The sequence below is a fragment of the Neocloeon triangulifer genome, unplaced genomic scaffold (assembly GCF_031216515.1).
Source record: "Neocloeon triangulifer isolate White Clay Creek 2 clone unplaced genomic scaffold, ASM3121651v1 ptg000014l, whole genome shotgun sequence".
Lineage (NCBI taxonomy): Eukaryota > Metazoa > Arthropoda > Insecta > Ephemeroptera > Baetidae > Neocloeon > Neocloeon triangulifer.
In genome coordinates, this window is record NW_026775556.1 from 27,070,280 (window position 1) to 27,096,472 (window position 26,193).

General features: G+C 36.5%; 3 protein-coding genes across 6 annotated transcripts in view; 1 reads left to right on the forward strand and 2 right to left on the reverse strand.

Annotated features, from left to right (window-relative positions):
* LOC132201634 (neural cell adhesion molecule 2) overlaps positions 1–16,446 on the forward strand; it is a 211,851-nt gene extending 195,405 nt beyond the window's left edge. For 2 of the 3 annotated variants that reach the window (XM_059627941.1, XM_059627943.1), the window contains 6 exons: positions 5,657–5,831; positions 10,298–10,425; positions 13,776–14,064; positions 14,887–14,925; positions 15,312–15,477; positions 15,840–16,446. In XM_059627941.1, the coding sequence (XP_059483924.1) occupies positions 5,657–5,831; positions 10,298–10,425; positions 13,776–14,064; positions 14,887–14,925; positions 15,312–15,466 (786 nt within the window). In that variant the 3' untranslated portion in view covers positions 15,467–15,477; positions 15,840–16,446. The remainder of the gene's footprint in view (positions 1–5,656; positions 5,832–10,297; positions 10,426–13,775; positions 14,065–14,886; positions 14,926–15,311; positions 15,478–15,839) is intronic. The other variant, XM_059627942.1, reaches the window with a different exon arrangement.
* Positions 16,447–18,134: 1,688 nt separating this feature from the next.
* On the reverse strand, positions 18,135–21,496 carry LOC132201633 (apoptosis-inducing factor 1, mitochondrial). The gene is made up of 13 exons (XM_059627940.1): positions 21,342–21,496; positions 21,021–21,166; positions 20,740–20,818; positions 20,539–20,678; positions 20,352–20,482; positions 20,011–20,186; positions 19,774–19,959; positions 19,520–19,722; positions 19,317–19,457; positions 19,125–19,236; positions 18,878–19,062; positions 18,534–18,689; positions 18,135–18,479 (listed from the first exon to the last, which is right to left on the reverse strand). Exons 1-13 carry the CDS (start codon positions 21,433–21,435, stop codon positions 18,408–18,410), a joined length of 1,821 nt encoding a protein of 606 aa, XP_059483923.1. The 5' UTR covers positions 21,436–21,496; the 3' UTR covers positions 18,135–18,407.
* A 734-nt stretch (positions 21,497–22,230) lies between these two features.
* LOC132201003 (gamma-tubulin complex component 2-like) lies at positions 22,231–26,067 on the reverse strand. Of its 2 annotated transcripts, XM_059626854.1 has the most exons (16): positions 25,833–26,067; positions 25,562–25,726; positions 25,352–25,505; positions 25,093–25,300; positions 24,895–25,038; positions 24,682–24,836; positions 24,488–24,616; positions 24,261–24,437; positions 24,010–24,184; positions 23,801–23,951; positions 23,510–23,748; positions 23,263–23,455; positions 22,888–23,206; positions 22,726–22,788; positions 22,445–22,602; positions 22,231–22,370 (listed from the first exon to the last, which is right to left on the reverse strand). In XM_059626854.1, the coding sequence occupies exons 1-16, from the start codon at positions 25,883–25,885 to the stop codon at positions 22,286–22,288; spliced, it is 2,568 nt and encodes an 855-aa protein (XP_059482837.1). In that variant the 5' UTR covers positions 25,886–26,067; the 3' UTR covers positions 22,231–22,285. The 2 variants fall into 2 exon arrangements, with proteins under 2 accessions (XP_059482837.1, XP_059482838.1); XM_059626855.1 differs by lacking the exon at positions 22,726–22,788 and having other exon boundaries at positions 25,833–26,066.
* Between the last annotated feature and the right edge of the window lie 126 nt (positions 26,068–26,193).

Genomic DNA, 26,193 nt, shown 5'->3' on the forward strand with positions numbered 1-26,193 from the left:
TTGTAATGAATATTGTACAGTTTTTTTAAACTTTAGATGCTTTTACTTGAAATTTAAATAATTTAATTAGTATAAATTTATATAATATTTTTATTTGAATCTTCTCGTTTTTACAATCACAACTTTAAATTATATTCCTGTTTTCAACAAAATAATTTGGTCTACTTTGAAAATTTATTCCACTTTTGTCGTGTTCAGGAGTCATATTGCGGTAAAATTCAAGTAGGCGAACGTTGTACATACAGTGAAAATGCTCACACAATCAGCCTCATTGCATAACTTTCTGTCGTGCTCGACCACCATAACCCATTACGAACAGTTTCCTAATTAGCATCCACATTATTATTTCACCCAACATATTTTAATTAGCAAACTGCACGGGCTGTCAACGTCGCTCGTTGCCAAACGTGCACTTTTCACGCAGCCGAGGGTGAACGATCTCTTTGCCTTTGGTGACTTGGTCTGTGTGTGTTTGCATTGCGCACACACACGCGGCTGTTTATGCGAGTGCTTATATGTATTATGTGTTTGTTTACGAAAGGCTAATTATCGCGTTGACTGCTGCAGTGGCAATCTCCGCACCGCCGCCGCCACTGTCGTTTCCTCCTTTATAATTAAGAGAACTGTAATTATTGCCGAGCCTTTCAGCCGCAGCAAAACACCCTGACACTAAAAATGAAGTGCAGCGCTTTTAGCGACAAGACTCCATTTTGCCTCTAAACAACATGGATTTTATTATATTGTGCCGAGATGTCAATTTTGTAACGATTCGTCTTGAGTTTTAAAGTGCATGAGGCAGAAAAATTTAAAAAGAAAGAGAATACAAAAAGTTTGTATTTTTCCTAGATGACTTGTTCTGACGTGTTCAAATTGTTTCATAGAGGAAAAATTTCAAAAATTCAAAGCTCCGTCGTGAAAATCTTTATTATAAATAATATTAAATCGTAAATTGATAATTAAAAAAATTTTAATTTGTTTCAAGAAATTGACATCCGAGGAGATGATCATGAGAATGAAGAGATCCGGCTTTTCCTCGTTGCCAAAATTGTTTTTATTCAAGAACAAAACGGCTTTATCAGTTTCAGTCACGGTATGCGACCCTTTTTCATGGGCAAATAAAAATACAAAAAATCAGCAAAACTGAGAAACTGAGAAAACACCAAATTTAAGCTTAAAAATTCAAATCTTAAAATTTAATTTTTAATTTTAAGATTCGAATTATCATGTGGTGTTTTTTTTTTTCAATTTTGCTTTCTTTATTTCTTGCTCATGAAAAAGAGTCGCAGACCGTGACCGAAACTAGTAGAGCCGTTTTGTTTTTGGAAAAAAAAAACAATTTTTGCAAAGAGAAATTTTTACTAACAATTTAATTGCTTTTAATTTAATTACTGTAAATTTGAATACATCGAATGCATCAAAATATGCGAGAAAATTTAAGAAAAAGCCCAGAAATTATAAAACTAAAGTCTCAGAAAGTTATATTTTGTAAAAAGAACCAAAACATTTACGTCTCACATTTTTTAACTAGAATACGCAATTCACGAATAACTGTTGGCAGAATGAATTTTGGAGCGAATTAAATTTAAAAAGAACTTTTTACCGGTCCATTATGTAATTTCCAAATAAGCCTTTATTTTCATCATGGAGGAAAACACGCGTTTCCATGGATTTTTTCAATTACCGGCGCCGTCACAACAAACTCCAACGCTGAAACGTACCTACTTGACGGCCATTTTCAATTATTCTCATAGTACCGGTCGTTAGGGGTTGGAGTGGAATCGACCTGGCTACTAATCAGTCTGTCTGGTTTATAAATTTCTGGAAATTCTTTTGTCCGCAGCTACATAATTCCCACTTCGTCAGCAACACGCAGTTACTTTCCAGGGAAAAAACGCTTACCAGTGCAATGCATTAGCCTAATGAGCTAATTGAAGGTTTAATTGAATTACGTGGAAATGGGTAAAATAAGTTTTTTTGGGGGGAATTAAAAAATAATGATGAAAATCGTGTCTGTACATAAAAAAGGTAAAAAAAAAAAAAAAATAATACCTCGACTGCTTTTGATTAGAATCGGCTCTGAAAATCGGCGCGCAAAAGTTTCTTCAAAGCGTCCTTTTGAAAACGTGTATGTGAAAAGAGCGAGTAAACGAGTTAGCTCGGCGGGCAAAGAGAGCTGCTGCTACGCTGCCGATCAGGCTCGTTCGTTCGTTGGTTCGTTGTCTAACGGTATAAGGGGTAATTGGATATTTTATGCTGCTGCGTTTGATGGAAAAACCGCAGAGCGAACCCTTTGATCTCTGGCCAAGTAAAACAAATTGATACCTTTGCCGTGCGGATTAAAATAAAAATAAAAAAAAAAAAACGGCAGTGCTCGATCTCTCCGGCGAAATTGCCGTCTTTATCTCAAAGAGCTCGAGTTTCGCGGTGAAATTTTGCGGCAACGCCCCAAAGGCTCTCAAACCGACTCTCGCTTTTATGAATATTAATGAGTGCGGCTCATGTCTTGCGCATGCAATAAGAATGGTTGAAAATCAGGAAATGAGGCGCCGCCGCCGAGCGGAAGAAGCGAGAGCGACATGTTAAAAGCAAGGGTGGCGCTCGGCAAAAAAGGAGAAAAGTTGTAGAAGAAGATGAGCTTTGTCGTCGGGGAGGAAAATGTCTGCGGATGGATTTATTTATTGTTTGCAGCACTCCCCGGTTCATCCATCTTCATTAGTCTGAAATTTGCCTTCGAGCTACAAATTGATAAATTGTACATTCGGAGAAATTATTGTTTTGTTGTGCGCATTGCGGTGATAGATCGCTTCTCTGCGGTGTAAATATTTAATTTCGTGTCGGCGCGCGCTTTATTGTCTCACTGTTTTATTACGACGAAATAATCTCTAATGGACCAATATAATAAATTTTCCTACCTGCATATCATAAAAACGGCGCCGCTGTGTAATAACAAAAGCGGGAGATTTCCGACAAAGCCCCTGGTGAGTAAGCTGTAAAATTTAATTTTTCCGCGCGAACGTTTTATTGCCGGACAACTAGCTCGACCCTTGCAAATTACGGATTTCACTCGCCCACCGAAAACAAATAACACCACCACGACTTTGCGTCGCCAGAAATGAACTTGATATACCAATGAGAGGATTTAACAATCAAAAAGTAAGAACGCGAGCAGACGTTGAATTTAAAAAATTTTGATTTTGTTAGTCTATTTTAATTTTCTTATCCTCAAGCTTTATTTAATTTATTTATAATTTTATATATTTATTTATTTATTTTCCTTTTAAATACAATACATTGCTGTAGTTATTTCGAACATTGATTCAAATTATACTTTGAATTACTTTCTCTGACTTTTTACAAATTAAAAATTAGATTTTATTTAAAATTTCACAAGTTTTTTAATTTTATCATGAAATGAAATTAATTTTTATATTTTTACAAAGTCTTTTTAATTAAAGTTATTTGTCTGTAGAAAAAAAGTAATAAATTGTTGAACAAAAATTAATTAACGTACAATAATTTTTTGATTCTATAGACTTATTAAAGTACAGACTTTTTTAAAGTGAAAATAGGGCCCAGTAGCCTTTTCTTTGTCTTTTAATTTTATTTTTTATTAACTTTTGCTACGTCTTCGAAGCATATATATTCAATAATGATCTTGAAGGAACTTGGTAGAATTCTAAGAAACCATTAACTTTCGTTCGTTTCTCCCCCTGAACACAAATTCGGCTCTCAGAGTGGCCCTCTTGAAATCGATTGGAGCGATTTTTCATCCACCAAAGAGCCGCTCTCGCCTTTTATCTCAAGGCAATTCCTTCCGTTGCGTTTAAAAGGGTGTAATTAAGTTGGAAGTGGCTTCGCTTTTTTCCGGAAAATTCGTCCTCGGAGCTCTTTCGGCGGTTAAGACCTTCTCAGGCGTCTCACGTTGCGCTGCACCTAAAAGCGCGTGTAGACACTTTGGCCGCACACGTATGTACGTATACAAGGAGGCCTCCGGTGTTTGTGTTTTTGCGGTTAAGGGCACGCGCCATTTCCCTGCGAGCTTCCATTTATGCCCTGTCTGGCGTTGCACGTCGGTGAATTATTTTTGCATGAGGTCAAAAATGGGGCGCAATAATCACGCACTTCGGGCCATTGTTACTGCCAACAATAAAGCTCAATGGCCCGGAATTGTGCGCGTTCGGGTTTATTTCTTCGACACCACCCCCCACTTTGATACTTTTTTCATCATGTCCCAATGGTATTATCGCTGGGCAATTTCAGACCTTTGTTATTTTTTCCTTATGACAATAGGCGGTCGTATAAATGCGCAAGAGCAGTTTGATGTGCAGATTGCGATTGTGAAACACGCCCAAATCTGCTGGCAAAGAGGCTTATACTGCCGAGATGAGAGCGCATTTCAAACAAACCAGAAATAGCAGCTTTCCCCCGTACGCTAACTCTCCACTTTTGGCAGCCTCTCTTGCGAGCTTTGCGTCTTTATATGGTGCCATTTCGGCAGATTAAAATCATTTTAATTTCAACTCAATCCGTGAGGAAAAAGAATACAATCATAATTTTTATCTTTCAGGTTAATCTCGATAGTATCAAATTCATGTTCTCCAAATAGTTGGGAATTCATTTCATGTTTAAGAAACTGTTCTTGAAATAATCCAAAGCTAGAAATTAAAATTTAATTTGATGCAATTTTTTCTTATATATTTCATGGGAAATAGCGTAATTAGTTTTATTCTTGTAATGATTCATGTAAAACAAAAACAAATATTATTAAAAATTAAAATAAATAAAATTAATAAACTAAAATTGTAACTATATTGTCCATAAATTGTAAGAAACCAATAAAAATTAACTGTTTTATTAAATTTATATTAATTTAATTTAAATTTCTATTTTTGATAAATCCTAATATCAAGCATCGATATTATTACCTTTGCGATAGTTTAAAAAAAAATAATAAAGAAAAATTTGTTAGCTTTAACTTCACTCCAACGAGAAACACTGCTCTCTTTAATTTTTCTCACATTATTTTGAAAGCTTGGATTACACCCTGGGGATCAAAAGTATTTAAAAGTGGGGATCCTGCAACCCACGCCGAGAGGCCTTCTTCTGCTTTTTACCTCAAAATGAGAGAAAAATCAATCTCTCCGGCAGCGAAAGGTCACGACTGCCAAAAGGAGAGACTGGAAATGCATCCAGCGGCGCCCGATATGTGCCGAGAGATCTGAGATTACATCTGGTATTTGGCTCACGTAGCCTTTTAGACTTGCTGAAGAAGGATTAGTTTCATGCTATCCCCGGAGCTCCTCCAATATCAGCCTTTAAATGAAGGCGGCGCGCAAAAAGAGCGTCGGCCCGCGAGTGCCAAAGTTTTGTCAACATTCCCGGCCGGCCGACTTTGATTTTGCGCCACGTGCCGTGCGTATTTTACATTAGAGAGGACGGCCCGGAGAATAGAAAAAGTTTGCATCTAATTATATTACACATGAAAAGAGCCCTTCCGAGCGAAGTTGGCCTCCGCGAAAAAGTGTGTGTGAATGGCGCGCGTAAAAAAGAAAATGCGGTGGCTCCGAGATAAAAGTTTATATACGCGCCATTCCCAGGCTTTATTTCTCTCCAGCGGCAGATAATATAATGGATTTGCTTTCTCTGTCCGAAACAGGTGCTGTGGTTCCGCGATACGCTGCGGCTGGACACAACAGAAAGGATGTATGCAGAGTCCAGGGGCAGCAGACACACCCTCTTCATCCGCAAAGTGGACGCCTCCGACTTTGGAAACTACAGCTGCGCCGCCGATAATGCACTCGGCAAGAGTCGTCAATTCCTCGAGCTGTCAGGTACAGTACAAGAAACTTCTTTCCTTTTTTTATTTGCGGCCAGACACACCTCCACTTCTCTATCGGTGGCTCGCCACAAGTTTTGCCGCAAACTCTCTCCAACAGAAGTCTAGACTCACACTTTTTGCGGTTGTTTCTGTATATTTCATTGCGAAAATAACAAATAACAAGATAGACCGAAGTTTTACTTATTTATAAATAAATATATTTGTTATTTTACTTTCATTCCCTTATTTCTCCAAAAATTTTAAATCAATTTTTAAACACCTTATTTATAAAAGATTGAAACCGGGCGAACCTCGTTGCTAAGAAAAAATGAAAAAATATAAAGGACAACTGACCCCAAAGGCGACCTGCGGTCTGCTGGTACTTTAAAACCTAGGATTTCTTGTGTCCGACTAAAACTAAGTGGGAGGAATTAATAAAAAATTAAAAATAAAATGGGAGATTTTAATTTTAATAAACAAAAATTGCAGAAATTAATTAAGCAAAAAAGTCAGTCAACAGCTTCATACTGTGATTTTGGCAGAAATTTCCAGGGCAATGAACCCAAAGACTTTTCCATTTTGTTACCATTCAACCTTATTTATATTTTGGCTTTATTTAAATTAATAAATAAAAATACAGCTTTTTAATTAATTTTTATTTTTGTCAATTAACAAATAAATTTGTAATTTATATTTTATTTATTAAAATATGCAAGTAAATTAAATTATACTGAATAATTTATACCAAAAACCACATAATATTCTTATTTTTCAATTAATTTTTTTAATTATTAAAATAATAATATTCACGTTATCAATTTTTCGAAGTAATTGCAAAACCTCAAATCTTACGCACAGGTTTTTCTTTGTTATATTATTCATATTAAACTATCATTTTCAAACTGAATAAAAAATTAGCGGTCTTAAAATTGTTAAGGTCTTTCAAGAAAATTTGCATGCATGTTATTCTGGAGCACAACATGTTATTCATTGAGAAATCGTACCAAGAAAAGCTAATTTGAGAAGAAGCAGTCAAGCAATTCAAACAAGACCTTAATTGAGATGCAAACACACACCACACTAATCCCACGTGCAAGTGGTGGCGCAATCCAACGGAATTAAATTACATTTGATTCGTTGCATTTGCTAATTGCGTATTCATGAATGCACACCCTCGTGTCGGTGCTGTTGGCAGTGCTAGACGTCGCTAGAAAGCACACACGAGCAAACGAGCGTTTTGCTCATTTTTCGTGCCGTTTGAATGTAATAATAAGCAACGCTGGCTGCCCTTTTGTGATGGAGCGAACGAGCCGCCTCTCGACAATACATAAAGTATATTGAAATATGAATGCTTTAATTGCCCACCATTGTGAGCCAAACTCAATTACTGCTCACTAGAGGCCAGTCAAAGAGAGAATGGGGAGCAAAAGGAAGCAAAAAAATTCCTCTCTTTTCCATCAAAGAACGTGTATGATCTATAAAAGCCAAAGTCTGCAATTCTCAATGTGAAAATGTATAATTAAATTTTGCCGTTAATTAAGAATAAATGGTCAAAGAACGAAATTTACAAATTAAATTCCCTTTTTGTAAAAATATTTTCAACAATAATCGTCCAATTTTTGTATAAATTACTAGGTGAAAAAATTGTAACTGAAAAGAATTTTTGATTATTGAATAAAATCACAAAATTAATTTAAGTTCTAATTTTTGTCAAAATATAGTTTCAATGTCATGAATTATGGCTGCAGCCCGCAACCGAAACATCCAAAATTTCAAATCACCAAGACAGAAATTTAAATTTAAATTCTACAACTTTTATTTATTTTTTTCTTGGTGATTTGAAATTTTGGATGTTTCGGCTGCGGGCTGCAGCCGTAATTCATGACATTGAAACTATATTTTGACAAAAATTAGAACTTAAATTAATTTTGTGATTTTATTCAATAATCAAAAATTTTTCTCACTTTACAATTTTTTCACCTAGTAATTTATACAAAAATTGGACGATTATTGCTGAAAATATTTTCACAATTTTTTTTTATTGAAGCCCAACAGCCAAAACATGTAAACGATAAACTACTCACAAAACCCATCGAGGAAAAGCCGGTTTTAAATTTAATTCAACCCTCGATCGTGAAATTCTACAAAAGATAGCTAACAAAATCAAACTTTATCTCCTTAATTATCAAAGAAAAGCTTCAAATTAATGCTTAATGCGAAATAAATTCGAAAAATTATCTCCCCTCCGAATCACCCGCACCGTCTGGTATTAATAAGTCTTACCAAAACACCCTAATTATTGCTAATCACCGCAATCGGACATCTTCACAAATCCAAGGTATAAAACTGCCATTTACCCGCCCCTTAATTATTGCACCCCTCGCAGACGGTTGGCTTGAGGCTCCATGAATTCAAATCGTGCGGAGAGAAATATATCCTCTGTGCGTGATACCGCGACCCCAGAATGTCCGAATAATATTATTACTGGAGAGAGTGTGGCCCGCAATAATAGCCTCTCTAGGGCCGCCGCCTCCGTCTCGTGATATCTCTCAGGCGCGGCTCTTCTTTGTGTCTAGAATACGCAATCCGAGTGGCCGTGATATTGTGGAAAACGATGACCGCCCGTCCGTCCATTCGTACGCCTTTCATAGAAGATAGACTTTGCCGGAGCTCCGAGATTTATTAGACCCGGCGCACAATGGCAATCCGATCATCTTAACGCCCGCTCTCTTTTTTTTCTCCATTTCTGATACGCTCTCTTTCTCCCCGACCCCGTCTATATCTTTTTCTCAATTTCGCGCTCATACCTGCTTACAAGTCTAGAAAATTGATACAGCAGCGCAGCCCCAATTTTCTGCGCCACTGGACCTCAATTGATACGCTGACATGATTTACACGGTTTAAAACATTAATTTTGCACTCGCACAGTGGGAAAGAAAATTCCTCAACCGAGAGCTAATCCAATTTTTACGAGAATTTTTTTCAACTCTATCTCTTTAAAAAAAAAAATTATTGTGACTGTCAAATAGAAATAGAGAAGAGCTTTAACCTGTCACAAAATTAAATTAAAAAAATCTTTCAATTAGACTTTTATTTCTCTCGTCTTATTTTGATGGAAAAATTCATCAATTTCAAAATTATAATTCTGCATTTTAATATTAAATTCCAGAAATATCTTTGATATTTGCTAAAGTAAATTTCTGAACTATTCCCATTCAAAACTTTTTGCTACTAATTAATTTGCCTTTGAGCAAAAATTGTCCAATGACTGGATGTGACGCTTGACACTGAGGTAAATAAATGAAAATGGCAGCCAACTTTTGCAGCGAAGCCACAGACCATCTACCAATTTAAATGCTAATCAAGCTCCAATGGCACCGTAAATGCGTTCGAGTTTCCTGGTAAAAACGGTGTTGCGAAAATATTTGCTAAACGATCAGGAAGTCTGATCGACTTTCCGCCTCCATTAAATAAAACTTTCCAAGAAGTAATTTAACCTAAATAAATAGGAAATGGTTTCGAATTCTTTTTTAATTTGGCTACATTTTTCTGTTAAAATTTGGCGGTTCTTTTAAATTTCAAATTTTCCTCCTAATTTTATTTATTGTTATAAAATTGTAGCCAAGCAATAAATTCGCAATTGTATTTCCACCTCTCAGCGTGGCAAACTAGGTTAGTGCAACTTTTTGCCCGAAAGCCAATTCCGCCGGATGAAATCTCGCCCGCCGCGGCTCGGCTTGGCCACAGTGCATTGCTTATTCAGAAGGATACGCCAATTTTCTCTTATGCAAACGCTCCGACGTGACCTCTCGGCGGTCCATGTTTTATTTATCTGCATGCACAGTGGCCCTCTCGACTACTCTCGCGTCCCTTTGTTTTTCTTATTATTCCCTGCCGACTTAAACAGATCGTTTTTGCGGCCGTCGACTACGGCACTGATCGAACTTCACAGTCCCGGCGGCATTAAAGTAGTTTGACCTTTTCCAGCCTGATCATAATTGATTTTGCCAAAAGCAAAGCGGCGTTTGAACCTCGACAAAAGCCTAACTGAATTTTTTACACTTTTCCCCAGCGGTATTTTCCATTATTTTTTCTAATATCCACTTTAATATTATAATAATGAAGAAACAAAATAATATTACCTATTAATTTTGTATAAATATAAAAATTTTGTAAATACCTCTAATTTTGAAATTTAGTTAATTGCAAATATTTGGCTCTTTTGCTTTTGGCAACAAAAGTAAGTTCATTAACACAAGCTTGTTTTTTTTTTCTTTATTGCAATCCCCGAAATTCACGCAACTAATTAAAATTTCACGCACGGGGTGCCATATTTTCGGTGCGAGTTTGTGTGTCTGGTCTTTTTTTTCACGCTCGTCTTTAATTTATTTCATCGAGTTGGCGCAGCCCGCCCAGCAGCTTTTTAACAGCGCTCGCACCGCACTCGGCGAAAAATAAATTCTAATTTTCCATTCCCAGGCCGTCCGAACCGAGCCATTTTCCTGAGCAACCCCCACGGACGCTTCAGGGATACGTACAACATCTCCTTCTCTGTGGACAGCTACACGCCGGTCGAGGAGTACAAACTCTACTTCAGGAAACTGCCCGTAAGTACTGTTTACAGCTTTCAACTTTTTGGGGGGAAAGGTTTTTTTTCATGGGCGTTTTTGAATGGAAATCTCAGCAGAAATAGAGCAACAAATTGTTTGAGGGGAATATAAATTGTTCTTATAATTTATTTAATTTAAATTCTGTCAGAAAAAATATTTAAAAATTTCCGAGACTTGTAGCTTCATATTTTTCTCTGCTTATGAGAAGTAAAAAAAGCATTGAGCTCTTTTTAATTAAAGTGTCTCGGAAATACCAGACAAAGAAATCTCTCTTTTCCCTTTGTTTATTACTACGTGTCTGGCTGAGAAAAATATAATTTTAAATCATCGACTCCGTACTTATTCCATTGCCAAGTTTCGCGACGATGCATATCTTTGCAAAACACGGCACAAATAAGTTTCATATATATATTCGTTTATTCTCATAGCTGCAGCAAGAGCGAGTAATTTATCTTTGGTATAAATGGCGGAGATGTGCGAGATAAAATATAAGCCGCGCGCAAACACACCCAGTTCTAAAAGCTCTCGGGGAAAAAAGTATTGCGCCATTTCCTTTTCCACCACGAGTCTGGATGAGATTGTGAGACAGGCGGGGAGCAATTTTTCTCGAAATTAAAGTAGATCATCCCGTTGCTGCAGGGGCGGCCGTTCGCTTGATAAGAGACGGTTTGTGAGATGTTATGAAATTTCTCAGAGATTGCGTAGCCCCAGAATTTATTGAAGTCTCATATTTCCCCGCAATCAGTTTTCAGTACAAAATAAACTAGCATGTTGGGCTTGGAAGAGTTGCATTTTCAATTGTTTTTTCTTCTTCTAATATTTTCAAAATCCAAAATTATCAGAATAAAATAATAATTATCAATTTTGTATCTCCTTTGATGAATAACTTAACTTAACTTAACTTGTAAAACGTCAAATTTAATAAATAAATAAATTTAAATTAAATTTTTTTATTTTTCAATATTTTGGTATTGTAACTATTAAGTAGAAATTAATATTAAAATAAAATTAATTAAATTAATTAAAAATTAATAAATATTGTAATAATTTTATTTAATATAAAAAAACCTGAAATAATTTAAAGCTTTTTTTAATTATTTAGGTTTTTATTTAAACTATTTTAATAATAGTTATTCAAAAGATTACTTTTTTATCACAAGAAAAATAATTTCCCAACACAATAAGAAGGGCAGGACACTATAAATAGGCATGACTACATCGCCTTGCCACATTTGTCCTCCTCACCAAGATCTTGACCCCGACAGAAAAAAAACAAGGCGTACAAGAATCTTCTTTTCTGCTCGCTCCCCGTGCGAAGACAGTACATATTGTACAATAATGAGACTGGGCTTGATGGGCAGTGTACAGAAAAAGCATCAAGGGGTGCTGCTTGTAGTTGCAGGCATTAATTTTTGCTCGCGCGGTGACCTACATTACACGGAGAGCGCTCAAGAAAGGGCCTCTCCACACCGAGCTCTCATATCAATGACCTCTACATGTGGAACTTGCGTAGGCCGTGTGCAGCGCAAAGCAAAGTTGCGTTTCGTGGAAAGAGAGCATAATTGCGAACTGCAGCAACTCAAGAGTGCGAGACCGCGCGCGTTTCTTCAGACAAACATTACAAATGCACACACTCTGTTTATACACTTCACTCTGCGTTTGTGTTGCGCAATTGCATAAATCTTTTTAACAATAGCAAACAATGATGAAAGCTTGAGAAAATCTCATGTAAATTCCAAGAGAGAATAAATTAATTTAAAAAATGTCCCCGATTTTTAAAAATAATTCGAAATTCTGAATCTAACATTAATTTCTACTTAATTTCAGGCTAAAAAATGTTTATTTTAAATTAATAGGTATGGAATCAACTTTAAACTAAAATTTCTAAACTATTTATTTTGAGACTTTTAAATTATTCTTATTCTGAATTTGGCTTCTTTTAGATTTTATTGTTCAATGATAGTTTATACAAATCAATTAAGGGCAAAAATTAAGTGTTAAGAACAAAAACCAAATCAATATGGCTGTTTGTAAGCGTGATTCTTACAGCTGATTCTTTACACTTTAGTGTTCATGTTACTTTATTTTTGTGCTGCCTCAAGAAGTGGTTACTTGTGTATCGGTGCTTTTTTTGGTAATTATAATTAGTTATTCGCAAAAAACCACCACTAGCGCAAGAATTTTGCTAAAACTTCCGAGATCAAAAAGACCCCATCCACCGCAGTGAGCCTCGGTTGACTTGGTTTTTGTTATTTTCACTAAGGTTTTGTCCTTATATTTAAAACTACATACAACATTTAAACTTAACTTTCTGAACTATTTGAGACGTTTAAATTCTTCTTATACTATTTTTGCTTAGTTTACTAATTTTATTGTTTAACGATAGTTTACACAAACCAATTAGCTATTGAAAGCTGTTCAACATTATGCTCTAATTACTGTAAATAATTTTCAATTTAATTTTGCTTGCTCCCTTTAGTACATGACTACGTGCAAGTTAACACACAGGTGCATGGAGTAAAGTTGTAAATGTTGCGAGAGCAACACGGCCAAAGCTTGTGGGGCTGCGGATCCACATAAATTCCAAAGATTATGTGCTGCTCGCTCGCTTAGGCAGTCGACGGCGAAACGCGCTAATCCAAATTTGTGTCTGTGCGCGCGAATCAGGCCGCTCTCTAAGTTGCACAAATCCTCTTAATGAGCGGCTTTGCCTGCGAACTGCATCTGACCTCCTAATAACATTAATTTTCCGCTGCTGCATATCAACTTCAAATCCACTTGGCGCGCAATAATTTGCATCAAAAAAACGTTATGCATCCGTCGCTACGTTCGCGTCGAGCAAATTGCATAACTTGTAAGTTTGCAGGCGCTTGAGAGCAATTTGCTAGCGTACGTGAAAGCTAAAGGTAATAGGCACTATGCTCTTTTCATCTATTAATTAGTCCAGAAAGCAAAGTTAAAAATTAAATCAGTGAAGCCTTGATTCTTAGCAATGGAACAATTTTTTAAGTGCTGCACAAAGTTAATTGAATTTGCCACTTTGGCTCAATAAAAGTGTACTCTGAGTAAGATGTTGCAACATTAAATGAATTATTTTATTTTATATGATATAAAACGCTGGATAATTTAAACACTAATTTAGAATTCATTATTTATGTTAATTTAATTATTTACGAGTTGCAAAAAAATATTTTGAGCAATATATTTCTAAAAATTATAATTACGATAAATTTCGTTTTTCAAATTTCCACATTTCTTTAAAATTGTTATGAAAAAACTTAATAAACATAATTGAACTTTTTCAAACTACCAATAAAATTCAAATTTATGAATTTCTCGTGTTTCAGGACAACGACTCTCTGCTGTTCGGAAACCACTTGGGACACGGCGGCAGCGAGCGCGGCAACAACCACCACGGCATTCCCATCATCGGCGGGTACAGGGGTGCGATGGGCACCAACGAGTGGCGGGACGTGATCATCAACGTGGACAGAAACGACAAGAGCACCCGCCGAGTGCACTACATGATCCACGGCCTTGAACCCGGCACCGAGTACGAGGCCAAAGTGCAGGCGCGGAACCGCTTCGGCTGGAACAACGTCTCCACCGGATTCCGATTCGACACTCGCGGATCAGGTAAAAAAACGCACGGATTAAATTAAAATTTATTCTATTTGAACCTTAAGAAAGTAACAATGAGCTTAAATTTTTGAAGTATTTATTTTATTAATTTATTGGGAATTTTTTAGCTTTTACTTTTTTTATGGAAATAAACTTAAATTAAACCATCTTCCCTGTAAAAATATTTGATCGCGTCTGCTTTGATCTGCGAGGGAGATGATCAGAGTTTCAGAACGCAATCGCCAAGCAAAATGTTTTTGTTCCTCCCTTTTGTATTCAAAGCCGTCTTTCGGCTCATCACGCAGAGAAGAATGACGAATTCAAAGGAAATCTCAATAAAGAGCTGCGTCACTTTGAAATTTCCGGCCCTTTTTCTCTGTCACCGCCGAAATGACATCTTTTAATCCTCAAAGAGTTATTTTTCTCTCTCGTCCCCTCCTTTCACCCGTTCCCGAATTTTGTGATTAAAGAGGAATGTCTCGTTAATTTTGGCTGCCGTTTTTTACCATTGGCTTTGTAAACGTCCAGTTCTGCATGATATTTGTGTGTGATTAATTAATTTTCTTACAAAAATTAATAATTTCGAAATTCGTGGCTGCTTCTAATTGTGTATCATGTCAACCCTACCAAATTTCTAGCCTCTGTCGTGAAAAAGCGCCTTTAAAACTTCAAAGGTATTATTAAAAAAATCAGAAAATCAGAGCAATTTGTCGAATGCTCTCGAGAGCGAACAAACACATTGTAAACCTCTTTCTTGCTTTCTTTATTTTCCTCTCTCTAACAATGTCATGTACATTTTTATCTCACACTTGTTTCATCCGACTCTTGTTGCTGCAGAGAGCTCCCTGTACGATCCTGATACCGCCGAGTTCGCAGGTCAGTAGACTCTCGTTTCGATCGAATATTTAATTAAAAAACTTCTCCTCACTTTAGCAGAATGGCATGTGTGGCACTTTTTTGATTTCCTGCTTTTTATAATTGATCGTCTTTCCTAAAAAATTTCGATTTATCAGTTCTGCTTATTTCAATCTTTTTCATGTGTGTTTCCTTCCTTAAATTGTTCTTCTCGTCGAAAATTTTATCAATTTGATGGTGAGCAAAAAAAAAATGGTTCAAATGGCTTTGCATTCTGGTAAAAGAAATTTTCAGAATTTGCTGGTTGTTTATCTGATATTTTGCGATCTTCTTGGTGGCTCTGCTCAGCTTTTTAAAATTGAAATAAATAACTTTTGTGCTCATTTTGGCTGAAATGTTTGTTGCAGAACCAGAAGTGCGTGACCTGGGGATGACCGCCGCCGCCGGAGGTGGCAGCTCGATTCGAGTCAGCGCGGGCCAAAGCGGCCTCTTTCTAGCCTTCACACTTTTCATGTTTCTCACGGTGGTCGGTGCAGCCAGCTGCGGTTGCGTCGCATCATAGACACCTCAAAAGTAAGCTTTTTATTATAAATTTTGTAAATATTTTATTTAAAAAACTTTAAAAGTAATTTTTTAATCATTTTTTCTGGATACTTTAAAAAATTATTTCTTCTAAAAATAATTATTTAATATTTTATTAATTGAATGTAATTTAATTAAGTCAATTTTTTTTCAATAAATTAATAACATAAAATTTACAACTATAAAACTTTGAATAATAATTATAATTTATTTATTTATAAAATCTTTTTTATTCCTTTTATTACAATATTTATTTAATGATTCATTCGATTTTGATAAACTATTTTTCTATTTTAAAAACAATTTTTTAATTTCAATTGTTGAATTAATTTTCAATTATTGCTTTGTTGCAGGTTAGGTTGTGGCAAAGTCCCTCCTAAGGTGCACAAGAGTGTGGCTGGGCCGATTCAAACTGAATGGGTGCGCGAATGAGAAGAATATGAGCTTTGATATGAGTGCGTCGATCGTCATCCTAGGCTTAACGTTGCATTTAAGAAACAAACACTCCACCCATTAACTACGGATCCTCTTCAATACCATATTTCTGCGTATATGCTTTTCAATGTTGCTACGACCTGATTTAACAAGAAGCAAACCTAATTATAAATTAATCACTAAAATGCAGTCGAATGTGCTTAGAAATTACCACAGACTTCCAACCACTTGCATATTTGGGAACTGATTTTTGTAATTATTTATAATCACGGAATTTTGGACTTTTTTTAAAATCAATTTGAAAAACCTGTAAATAATGAATGTTGTGACCCACACTCACCCATATATGGATATTATTACACATGCTGATGAGACTATGCCATTGAATGTAAGCAGCATTTATTGTTACCACCCTATCAGAAATTACAAAAAAGGGCAGTGAATTATGTCATAGCTCGAGAGTAAAAAAAAAAAAAAAACCTCTGAAATATTTCCGATATTTAAAAAAAAATAATGCTGCCCTCATCATAAGTGTTGGATTTTGCACGCTTTTTATGTTCTTGATGGGTCCAAAAAACAAAAATAGCTCTGGTAAAAAAATTATTCTCAAAACCAAACTTACATAATACATGTGAATGATGTTATATTGTTGTAAAAAAATAACATTTTAAGTGCATACGTATGTGTTTCACAAATCTCACAGGACTGACATTTACAAGAACAGAGATTCGTCACCTCTTTTTAGAAGTGAAAAATAGTGCGCGAGTTGAGATGCTAAAAGTGCGGATGATGAATTAATTAGGTGTGAAAAGAGTTAGGCACAAGGATTTCTATACTCGTTTTCAAAAGTGCAGCCAATATTTTTTAACTGCTGGTGATGAATGTGAACAACAAAAACACGGACGCCGAGTTTTCCCGAGTGCGCCGCAAAACGCTGATGGAATGAAAAATCAGCGAACACAAAAAATTATAAATATAAATTTCTGTCGTAGATTCATAGCTATAAAGATAATCTCACGTTTTGTTCCTCATCTCACACTAACACAATTAAAATTTGAAAGAATTCATATTCAACATGCCAGCTGAAGATTCTGCTCTTAATCGAAGAGTTTTAAAAAAAAAATCACAAAATGTACATATTATTTTGTATTTTAGACACATTTTTTGTTTCCTGGTTAGTCATTGAAAAGACAGGAAGTTTTAATTATTAGACACGTTGATACAGCAGAGACACGATTAATTTGTTTCCATTTTTTGCTTTTCATTTTAAATTCGGCTTGAGCAGAAATTTAAATATGATACGCAAAATCAATCAAACGAAAATTCATCAAATAAAAATACTGCATGTGTATAAGATATTTTATCACATATAGAACCACCGTAGGCCTATTGTGATAATTGGAAATATATAATTTGTGTTGATATTTTCGCACAGCTCCCGACCGACAACAACTGCTCTCTCTACCAACAAACTATTCCTTTACACACACTCATATTATGATTGATGCTGTATTTTAGAAGATAATCTCGAAGAAAAAAGAAATAATGTTACCATATATTTATGTCGCCCTGCCACAAAGGCAGCTATTTAAAGACGAGATTACGAAAAAAAAATTTGTGTCCATACGTAGATGTTGCTGTGTATATAACAAAAACTTGATTCTCATTTCTCTCCTAAGTGAAAAGAATATGCGGATTTGACAATTTATAATTTAGAGCAGACCCTCGGCCACGCGAAAAGATGATTATTAATTTTCGAGCTGGCATATTAATGCCTATTTTTGTAAACGACAAAGTCTTTTCTAAAAATGCCCGACTAGATTTGATTTTAATGCACCAAATTTGAAAGAAAAAAAAAATGTTGAGAATAAAATTACGGAGCAGTCTTTTGTTGTCTTTGATCAAAGATATTAAATCTATATTTTGGTGTGCGCATGCATGTTGCACTCGATATGAATAGAAAAGTTGTGGAAAAAATCTTTGTATACTTCAGTGTCTGACATCAAAAATCAACTCGATAAAAAAAGTGAAAAATGCTTAGGAAAAATGTATGAGAAAATTTAACCATTTCCAAGATCCATACAAAATTATAATAATATGATGTGAATAAACTGTTTATACTGTAAACCTAAAACATACATTTTATTTCTTCCAGACTTAATTTTTATCTGGTTTTAAAATGGAATATTTTAATGACACGCTTTTGATATTCTTGTTTAGTATTTATTATTTAAATGCTTGACATTCACATGTGCTCCTGGAGCAACAAAATTTTTATCTTTACACACAGAGATCTCACATATACGCCATTCAATTCAATTGTTTAAACTTAAAAAACAATTTGCTTGCAGTTTTCTGTTAGTGACGCCGGAAAGTACCCTTTATAGTAACAACAAGAATGAAATGAAGTCTGCCTATTTACACCCATTTTAAAGTTCCGACAAACTGACAGTCCTCCTAATGCAATGGTTCGTCTATCAATTAAGTTACTCGCCGTGAATGTTGAAGAGTTTCGCAACTTCGTTCAAATCCTCGAATTTCTTTCCTTCTTTGATGACCTGAAAGGAAAATCGAAAGGATCAGGAAATAATTCTGTTGCAGGGGCAAATTACTTGTCTGGCGACGCTCATTCGATTGAAAACGTTCCAAAGAACGATGCCGACCACTATGTCGTCTCGCAAGTAGAAAACAACCCCTTTTCCGTAATCTTCACCATCCTTAGGTCCACGAGGCTGTTCTTGAGTTGCAGGTTTGACGGGGGCAGCGTTCTAGAATTACATTGGAGATATTATTAATTATTTCAAACAAATCATACAAACAAAATACATAAAGCATGCGATAAAAAGTGGCACATTTACCTCAGCATCCTATATTAGCAGCACAAACAGTCAGGAAAACAAATTGATTTTCGTTAATATCACAACAATTCACAATATTTTATGAAAAATTAACTCACGGATTCCGATTTCGACCGATCTCCCTCTCCTGAAGCTTCAACAGCAGCTTTCGGAGTGTCTAATTCGGTGGCTTTTGCAAACACACCTACGGTTGGCAGAGAAGAATCAACAATTCCGATGGCCTCGTAACCAACCTCGGGGCCGAGGTCAGACCAAAACATGCTCTGGTGCCAGTACGGCTTGCCTGGAAAATTTTAATTAATAATTACCCGTAATTACCAAAACTATAAACAAAGATGAATTTACCTGCACCAGTCATATTTTCACCGGCAAGTCTTCCAGAAACAACGGCATGATCGTGATGTTCTACTCTGCGTCGGCCAAGCTTTACGTCAAAGAAGCAAGCGCAATCTCCAGCCTAACAATAAGATGAAAAAGCAGTTTCAATTTTTGTTCTAGCCTTTTACAATGATTTAATAAAAAAAAGTCAATACTGACCACCCAAAGGTTGGACCGCGCCTCCAACTCGGCATTCACGAGGAAACCTCCGAGTTCTTCGTGCACCTCAAGGCCAGACGTGTTTGCCAACTGAGTGTTCGGCTGCAAACCGACAGCAACAACGGCATGGTCTGCATTGATCTAGACAAAAATAATTGTAATTTTTCAATTACAGCAATTTTAGAATCATTGAAGAAAATTACAATGTTGCCATTGTTGAGTTTGATTGCAAGTTTTCCTTTATCGAGGCTAACACCGGTCACAAACGCCTCCGAGATAACTTCAACCCCTTCGTTTCGAACTTTGTTAGTCGTCCACTGGCTCAGATACTCGGGGAGCACTTTTCCCATGTTGCCCTTTTCAGGATAAACTTGGATGATTTTGGGGTTGCTCGCCAACGTTTTGCCTGTTGATTAAGTAAATAGTATTTTACTTTTTCAAAACAAAAACCCAATACTTTTCTTTCCGAGGGCGCACACAAGTTCACTGCCGAGGAATCCTCCGCCAATGACGACAATGCTCTTCGCAGTGCTGGCAACTGCGTCCAACTCCTGGAAGTCGGCAATGCCTCGGAACAGTGTCACCTTGTCTTTGACTTCATCACTGGCCTTGTCGAAAATGCTCAAACTTTTGGGAGTTCCTCCTGTATTTTTTTTAATTAGTTTCATTCAAAATTTTAATCAAAATCAAATACCAGTTGCGATCAGACACTTTTCAAACTGGATTTCCTTTCCACCGGTCAGAATCGCCTTCTTTTCGGCCAAATCCAAACGCTCCACTTTCCATCCCGAGGCCACCGCTACTCCTCCGTTTTCCTTCGTGTCCAATTCTTCAACTTTGCAGTAAAACTGGTCAGGCTCAAAGTAAAGGCTGAAAAATATATTTATTTGTGAGAACAGAGTAAAAATCTTCATGTAATTGCGGCATGTGGGGTCTTTTTGACCAACAATTTGCAACAATTCCTATTTTTTTTTCTCGAAAATATTGCATGTCAAAATTTTGACAATTAAACAAGTATGATAATAAATTTCCGACCTTCTTTCCTTTCCATTCCACTGCTTGAATTTCAAATTTTTAGTCGCCTCCTGATCGTCATTGAACCACAGCTCTTTCGACAAGGGAGGTCTCATGTAAGGCAAGTGGCCTTCCTCAGTCACAACTAGCACCTGAAAATTTCAATTTTTCCTTTCACTGAGGAGGAGATTTTCGCAAGAATTCAAACCTTGGCCGTGGGATCTCTCGACTTGATGGCGCGGAATGCAGCAAACGAGGCTGTGCCTCCTCCGATCAAAAGGTAAGGTACTATGTTTGGAATATCGGCTGGATTGACAGGATTTCTTACGACTGCTGGCCTAGTTTTAACTGTGATTGGCAAAATTTGAGTTAAAACTAAGGAAAGAATTTAAATTTAACATTGAACTACCTTTCTGCTGAGCTGGTGATTTTTTTATTTTCTTAGGTGTGTCGAGGCCAGATGGCTCGAAAATGCCAGATTTGTAAACCTGCAAAAGATAATTTTTTAAATTAAAATGAATAGAGTTTGTCTCAAAATCAAAGGAAAAATATTCTGCAATTTAAATTAGAGACAAAATGCTTATTTTTTCTCTTATTACACAAACCGCAAATTTCAAAATTGTATTTTAATTAAACAAATAAAATTCCATCAATTTACTGTTCTGATATAATAATAATTATTTTATGTACCAAGGCTGCAGTGACTGCCGTGACGGCAACTCCGGCGATGATTTTGGCCGTGCTGCTTTGCTCCCCATCTTTAGACCCTGACGAGTCCTCTTGTTTGCCGCCACCTGAGCTGGAGGTGGCGTACAATCGGTTTCCAGTCGCATACCCTGAAAATCGAAAGTCAAGTTCAAGGTCCGTGTTGCGTAAAAGTGCAGCAATATGGCTCGAAAAACTAAAATTAGCCTTCGAAAAGCGAGGGTCGCCCGAGGCCGGCACCTCTCACATTCGGCGATTCTGAACTCAAAAGTGAAGATAATTTAGAAAAAAATGTGCACCAATCACCTCTTTCACATTTCCGCAAGTTGAAAAGTCGAATGCACTCTTTGGTGCGGGCCAAGGCTCGCCCAAACTGAAAAATTTGACCCCCGACAACCATCACGTCTCCACCATTCTCAGCTGGCAAAAATTCGGCAAAGGCAACCAAGGTGGTGTTTTACAAAGGAGTTATTGTAAGTTGAGCAAAATACTACAAAATTTGTTGATTGATCATTTTCAATCCAATTAAAGGATTTATAAAAATAAATTTATTATTTATTAGTTTTTACAAATACTCAAAAATGCGTCATTAAAGTTATTAAAAGCATAGTTGAGAAAAACCTATTAGCTCCTCTATGCACCTCAGATAAAATAATTTGAAATACGAAGCGCGGGCTGAATAATTCACCTTCACCCATTGATTTTATATGTTGATTTTATACTTGACATTATAGAGAAAAAAACAAATTGAAAATTGATTTTATTTTTTATTTAATAGTAAATTAATAAATCAATGCTTGCACCCTTTAAATTTTCCGTTTTTAAAATTATTTTTATTGAATGTCAATTTAAAAATCACAAAACTTAAAATAATACTCCAATTTCCACTTTTTTTCATTAATTTTAAAATAACTCTTTACGTACAGTAAAACTTTTTACCGCTTTGTATACTTAAACAATTTTTGTCACTGATGATATTTGGGGTTAAAAAGTATAGAAATTGGTGTGTAATTTTTGTAATTAACAAATGATCATTCAATATAAAATTTTAGTAAAGATTTATAGTTATATTTCAAACAATATTTATTGATCAACACTTAATATTTTTTTTTCTTAAATTTGATTAGCTTCATAATGACGTAATTTTATAGGGCGATGGTACAATGATGTATATTAAATTGAATAAAATATTTATGTAAGGAATAGTTTTGTCAAACATTTATTTTCAGCACATATTATTTCATGTATTTTTAACCAGTCGTGGAACTTGTAGAAGATTTATTAAGACTCAGGGAGCCTTTTCTCTGGGTGCTGTAGAAAGAGTTGAAATCCATTCTGGAATCGAATTTTCAACGCATTTAGTCAGAAAAACAGTGGGATGCTATTTTAAATCCAAGATAATACTGTACCTCAAGAGGAGTCTAGCATGCGTTGTATCTCTCTCAAGAGAACCTACAAGGTCAAGGAATTTGAAAAGCAAGCTGTTGAATTTCTCGTTGTGATGTTCGACTTCTCCAGAGAAACTAGTCCAATTGTCCTCAAAATCAACTCTATGAAGCTCAGAACTCTGAAAATAAATATCGTTGTTACTAACAGAGATTTGGTTTTTGTGACACACAAAAAGTATAAGTAAAGAACTTTCTAAGGAAGAAAGAAGCCACAGGAAGAAGAATTGTGATTCCAGAAATACCTCGCTTGCGTCAAAAGATTCTGTGAGTTCTAACTCAGCCTCCACAAAGTAATTCCGAACGTGCTGATAGCAGCGTGTGTGAATAAAATTGCAAGAGTTTAGAATAAATGAGTGCGTCAGTGAAGACAAAGAGCAAAATTAAACAGTAAAAGTTCATTTTACCAAGATGAATTTGCAGAAGTCCATGATGCAGTCCAGCAGTTCTCGCAGGGGTTGCAGCAGTTCCAAAACGGTCAACATGCACTCTCGCTGGCACTGGTCAATGAAGTCCGTGTGATACGTCAGCACGTCATCCACGCTGTTGACTCTTTTCATTTTCTCCATGAAAATGTGCCAGTTGGGCTCGATTACTTCGCCAGTCATGTAATACTGCAGGCCGAGGACAAAGTTGAGCATCCTTTGACGAAGAGAGAAAGCAGGTCTGTAGAGAGGAGATTCCATGGGGGAGAATCGACGGGCCACTTTGTTCGAGTTCCAGACCCTGCAATTTTCACTTTTATGTAACTTTCATTTTCAAATTAATGTATTGATTTTTACTGGCAAAGAGATCTCTCCACATATTTGATGAAGAAAAGGTGCCTGAAAATCATTTGGTATCGAGAGTGGTCATGGCTGTTGATTACCAAAGACACGGGCCACTTCACATCAGCCGAAAAGGCAAAGCTTTCATATCCACTCAACTCCTTGTCCTCCAAATCGGAGCTGTCAATATCCTCCAGCGGAAAAGTGTCTAAAATTGAAGAATAATTTAACATATTGAATAAAGTAATCAATATTTAACAACCATTAGATATGCAAATAATTCTTCGAATTTGATCAGGCAAGGAACTAGTGATCAACGTTGTGTGCAAATCCTCCAAATACGCAGTTTCAACATTGGATGTGCGAAGAACAAGGCCGAACAAGAAATCCAATCGAGTTGGTTCCAGTTCCATGACAGGTTTGCGCAGAGTTTCGTCGCACAGGTCCATGCATTGCGAAATGAAATCTCCTTGCTCCAGAAGGAAGAACTTTTTCATCCACCTTGAAATAAAAATTTTAAATAATCAGACAAAAAATCAAAAAAATTACTTACTTCAGTCTGCCGATCAAATCGTAATCCCGGAGAAGGATTTCCAAGAGCATTTTGCTTGCGTACTGATACGCTTCTTCGATCACTTCCTCACACTTGCTGCCATGAAGGGTGTACACTGTGCGTGATTTCTGGGGTGAGTGGATTCGTTTTCCTGATAACAAAAAGAGGATCAAAATTGATACTTCGACAAAAGTGAGAGCAAAATGTACCACACTGCTGCATAACGTTCAAGTATTTTCCGGTCCTCAGAATTTTCTCGGCGTATTCCGAAATGAACAATGGCACTCGGTCTTTACGAATTGTGTATCTCTTCTCCCAGTAGCCATCACAGTCTTCTGTGCTCAAAGCGCCATCAGTCTCTACCTGATTGTCCTCAACCATGAACTGCCAAAATTTCACATTTTATAGTTTTTTTAAACTAATAAATTTCTTTTCTGCCTAAATAATAATTAAAATTTACCTCGTCAAATGGGTCGTTGATGACACCTTTTAGCAGCCACTCGTCCAGACTCTCCAAGTAAGGTTTGCTTGCTTTTTGTATGAGATTGAAACAAATTTCTTGGGCGTTTTTATCACCAGCAGTGCAGAGGGTAAGCTGGTGAAGCAGAGTCAATACTCGGCCTCCTCGAGCATCATTCTAAATAACTTTCGTCATGAAATAAAAATTAGAATAATGCAATCACTTACATTGTTCACTGTTTGGGCTGTGTGAGCCAATACTCTGAAGAGCTGCGACATGGATTCAGAGTTGAAAACCAGCTTTTGCAGACCAAGATTGCCAGAGCGGCGCTGATTTTCATTTTGAGCCACAAACCCCTAAAAGTTTTGAAATTGTACTATGGATATGAAAAATCGTAATAAAAGCAGAAACAAAAGAATACCAAGTATTCGATGATGTGTTCGTCCATTGCAGCTGCCAAGGCGTTGTTGACTCTGCCAAAACGAAACTCAGTTTTCTGCTCAATGAATCGAACCACCGACGAGTATAAACTTGCCAACTCCAGTACTTTCAGGGCAAGCTCTTTCAGAGATTTATCTGGATATAAATAAATTTGTGAGACTTTTAAGAAAATTGCCTGACCAATTGGCTGTACCCATTCCAACAGCAAATCTGAATTCACGTTTTGCATAAAGATTCTCTAGCGGCATCGCGACGATGTGTTGGCCATCAATTCCAGAGAGGCAATTTATCAAGTCGGACAGAATGGCTTGTTCCTGAGAGGCTACTGGTACTTTTGCTAGAAAGTTAATTTTAAAATTAGTTCCAGTATTGAAAATCTTGTAAAATCCACCTAGAGTAATTGGTGTGCCTCCCTTTTCCGAGCCACACGCAAAATCATTTGTCATGTATGGGTGAGTTTGGAACCAGTCGGGAAATGATGGCAGCTCGACCGTGATCCCATTCGATCTCTTTAGGGTTCCGTGACTTTCAATGGAGAGTTTGTTGTCATGGGAAGGTCGCTCAAACTCCTCAGTTATGGCTTTGAGTTTATTTTTAACCTTAAAAAGATTTTACACATTAAGCTTGACAACAAATTGTCAAAAAATTACTTGGGAGAGTCCTTCGGAGGACACATTGATGACTTGTTTGCCGTTGCCGTTCAAAGCCGCTTCTTCTTGTTGACAGAGTTTCAGCATTTTCTTGACTCGTTTGTCATCAGCTACACAAGAAAGAAGCTCTACGTAGGGCCCCAAAATGTCACAGCTGCAATGCATGTAAATCACGTTTAAATTATGCAAGCAATTAAATATAGAACCTACTTCTTTTCTTTGATCTCAAAGTACTTCTGTGAGAAAGCTTTCTGGTCTGAGCACTGCTCTCTCAGCTTGTTCAAGTGGTCCTGCTTGGCTGAACTTGACGCGAGTATTCGGTTACTGAGTTCGATGGCTTTGTTCAGCGCGTCTTCGCTCACTTGATCTGAGATTCTGGGAAATTAAAATAAAATTACAATTATTCGTGACTGTAAGAAGAAATTTGATAACATTGCATCATTCGTGTCTTGTTTTTTGTGTTTATAACAAAAATACAAACCCGAGAGATAACGCCAGTTCAGCAGAGAGCTGCAGATTCTTGAATTCAGCCATTCTCCAATTAATTAAATCTCCAATTAAGTCAGTCTATGGATGTGGCTGAATTTTTCTATTCTCTTTATGGTCGACAATTGCTAAAAGTAAAATAAAGTTCACAGGGTGTGCCTAAAAATGCTTGAGACTCGATATATATTATTGACATTTGACAGAACTTTGTTTTGGCGGCGGCGCAAGGCGGTAAAACCAAATAGGGGCGTGGCATGTGGGGTGTGCAGGAAGAAGCAAAAAAAAAGGCAAAGTTTCCTGGTGGAATTTCCTTCAAACGCCGCGAATTCCCTGCTCCGATTGGTCAAAATGTGTGA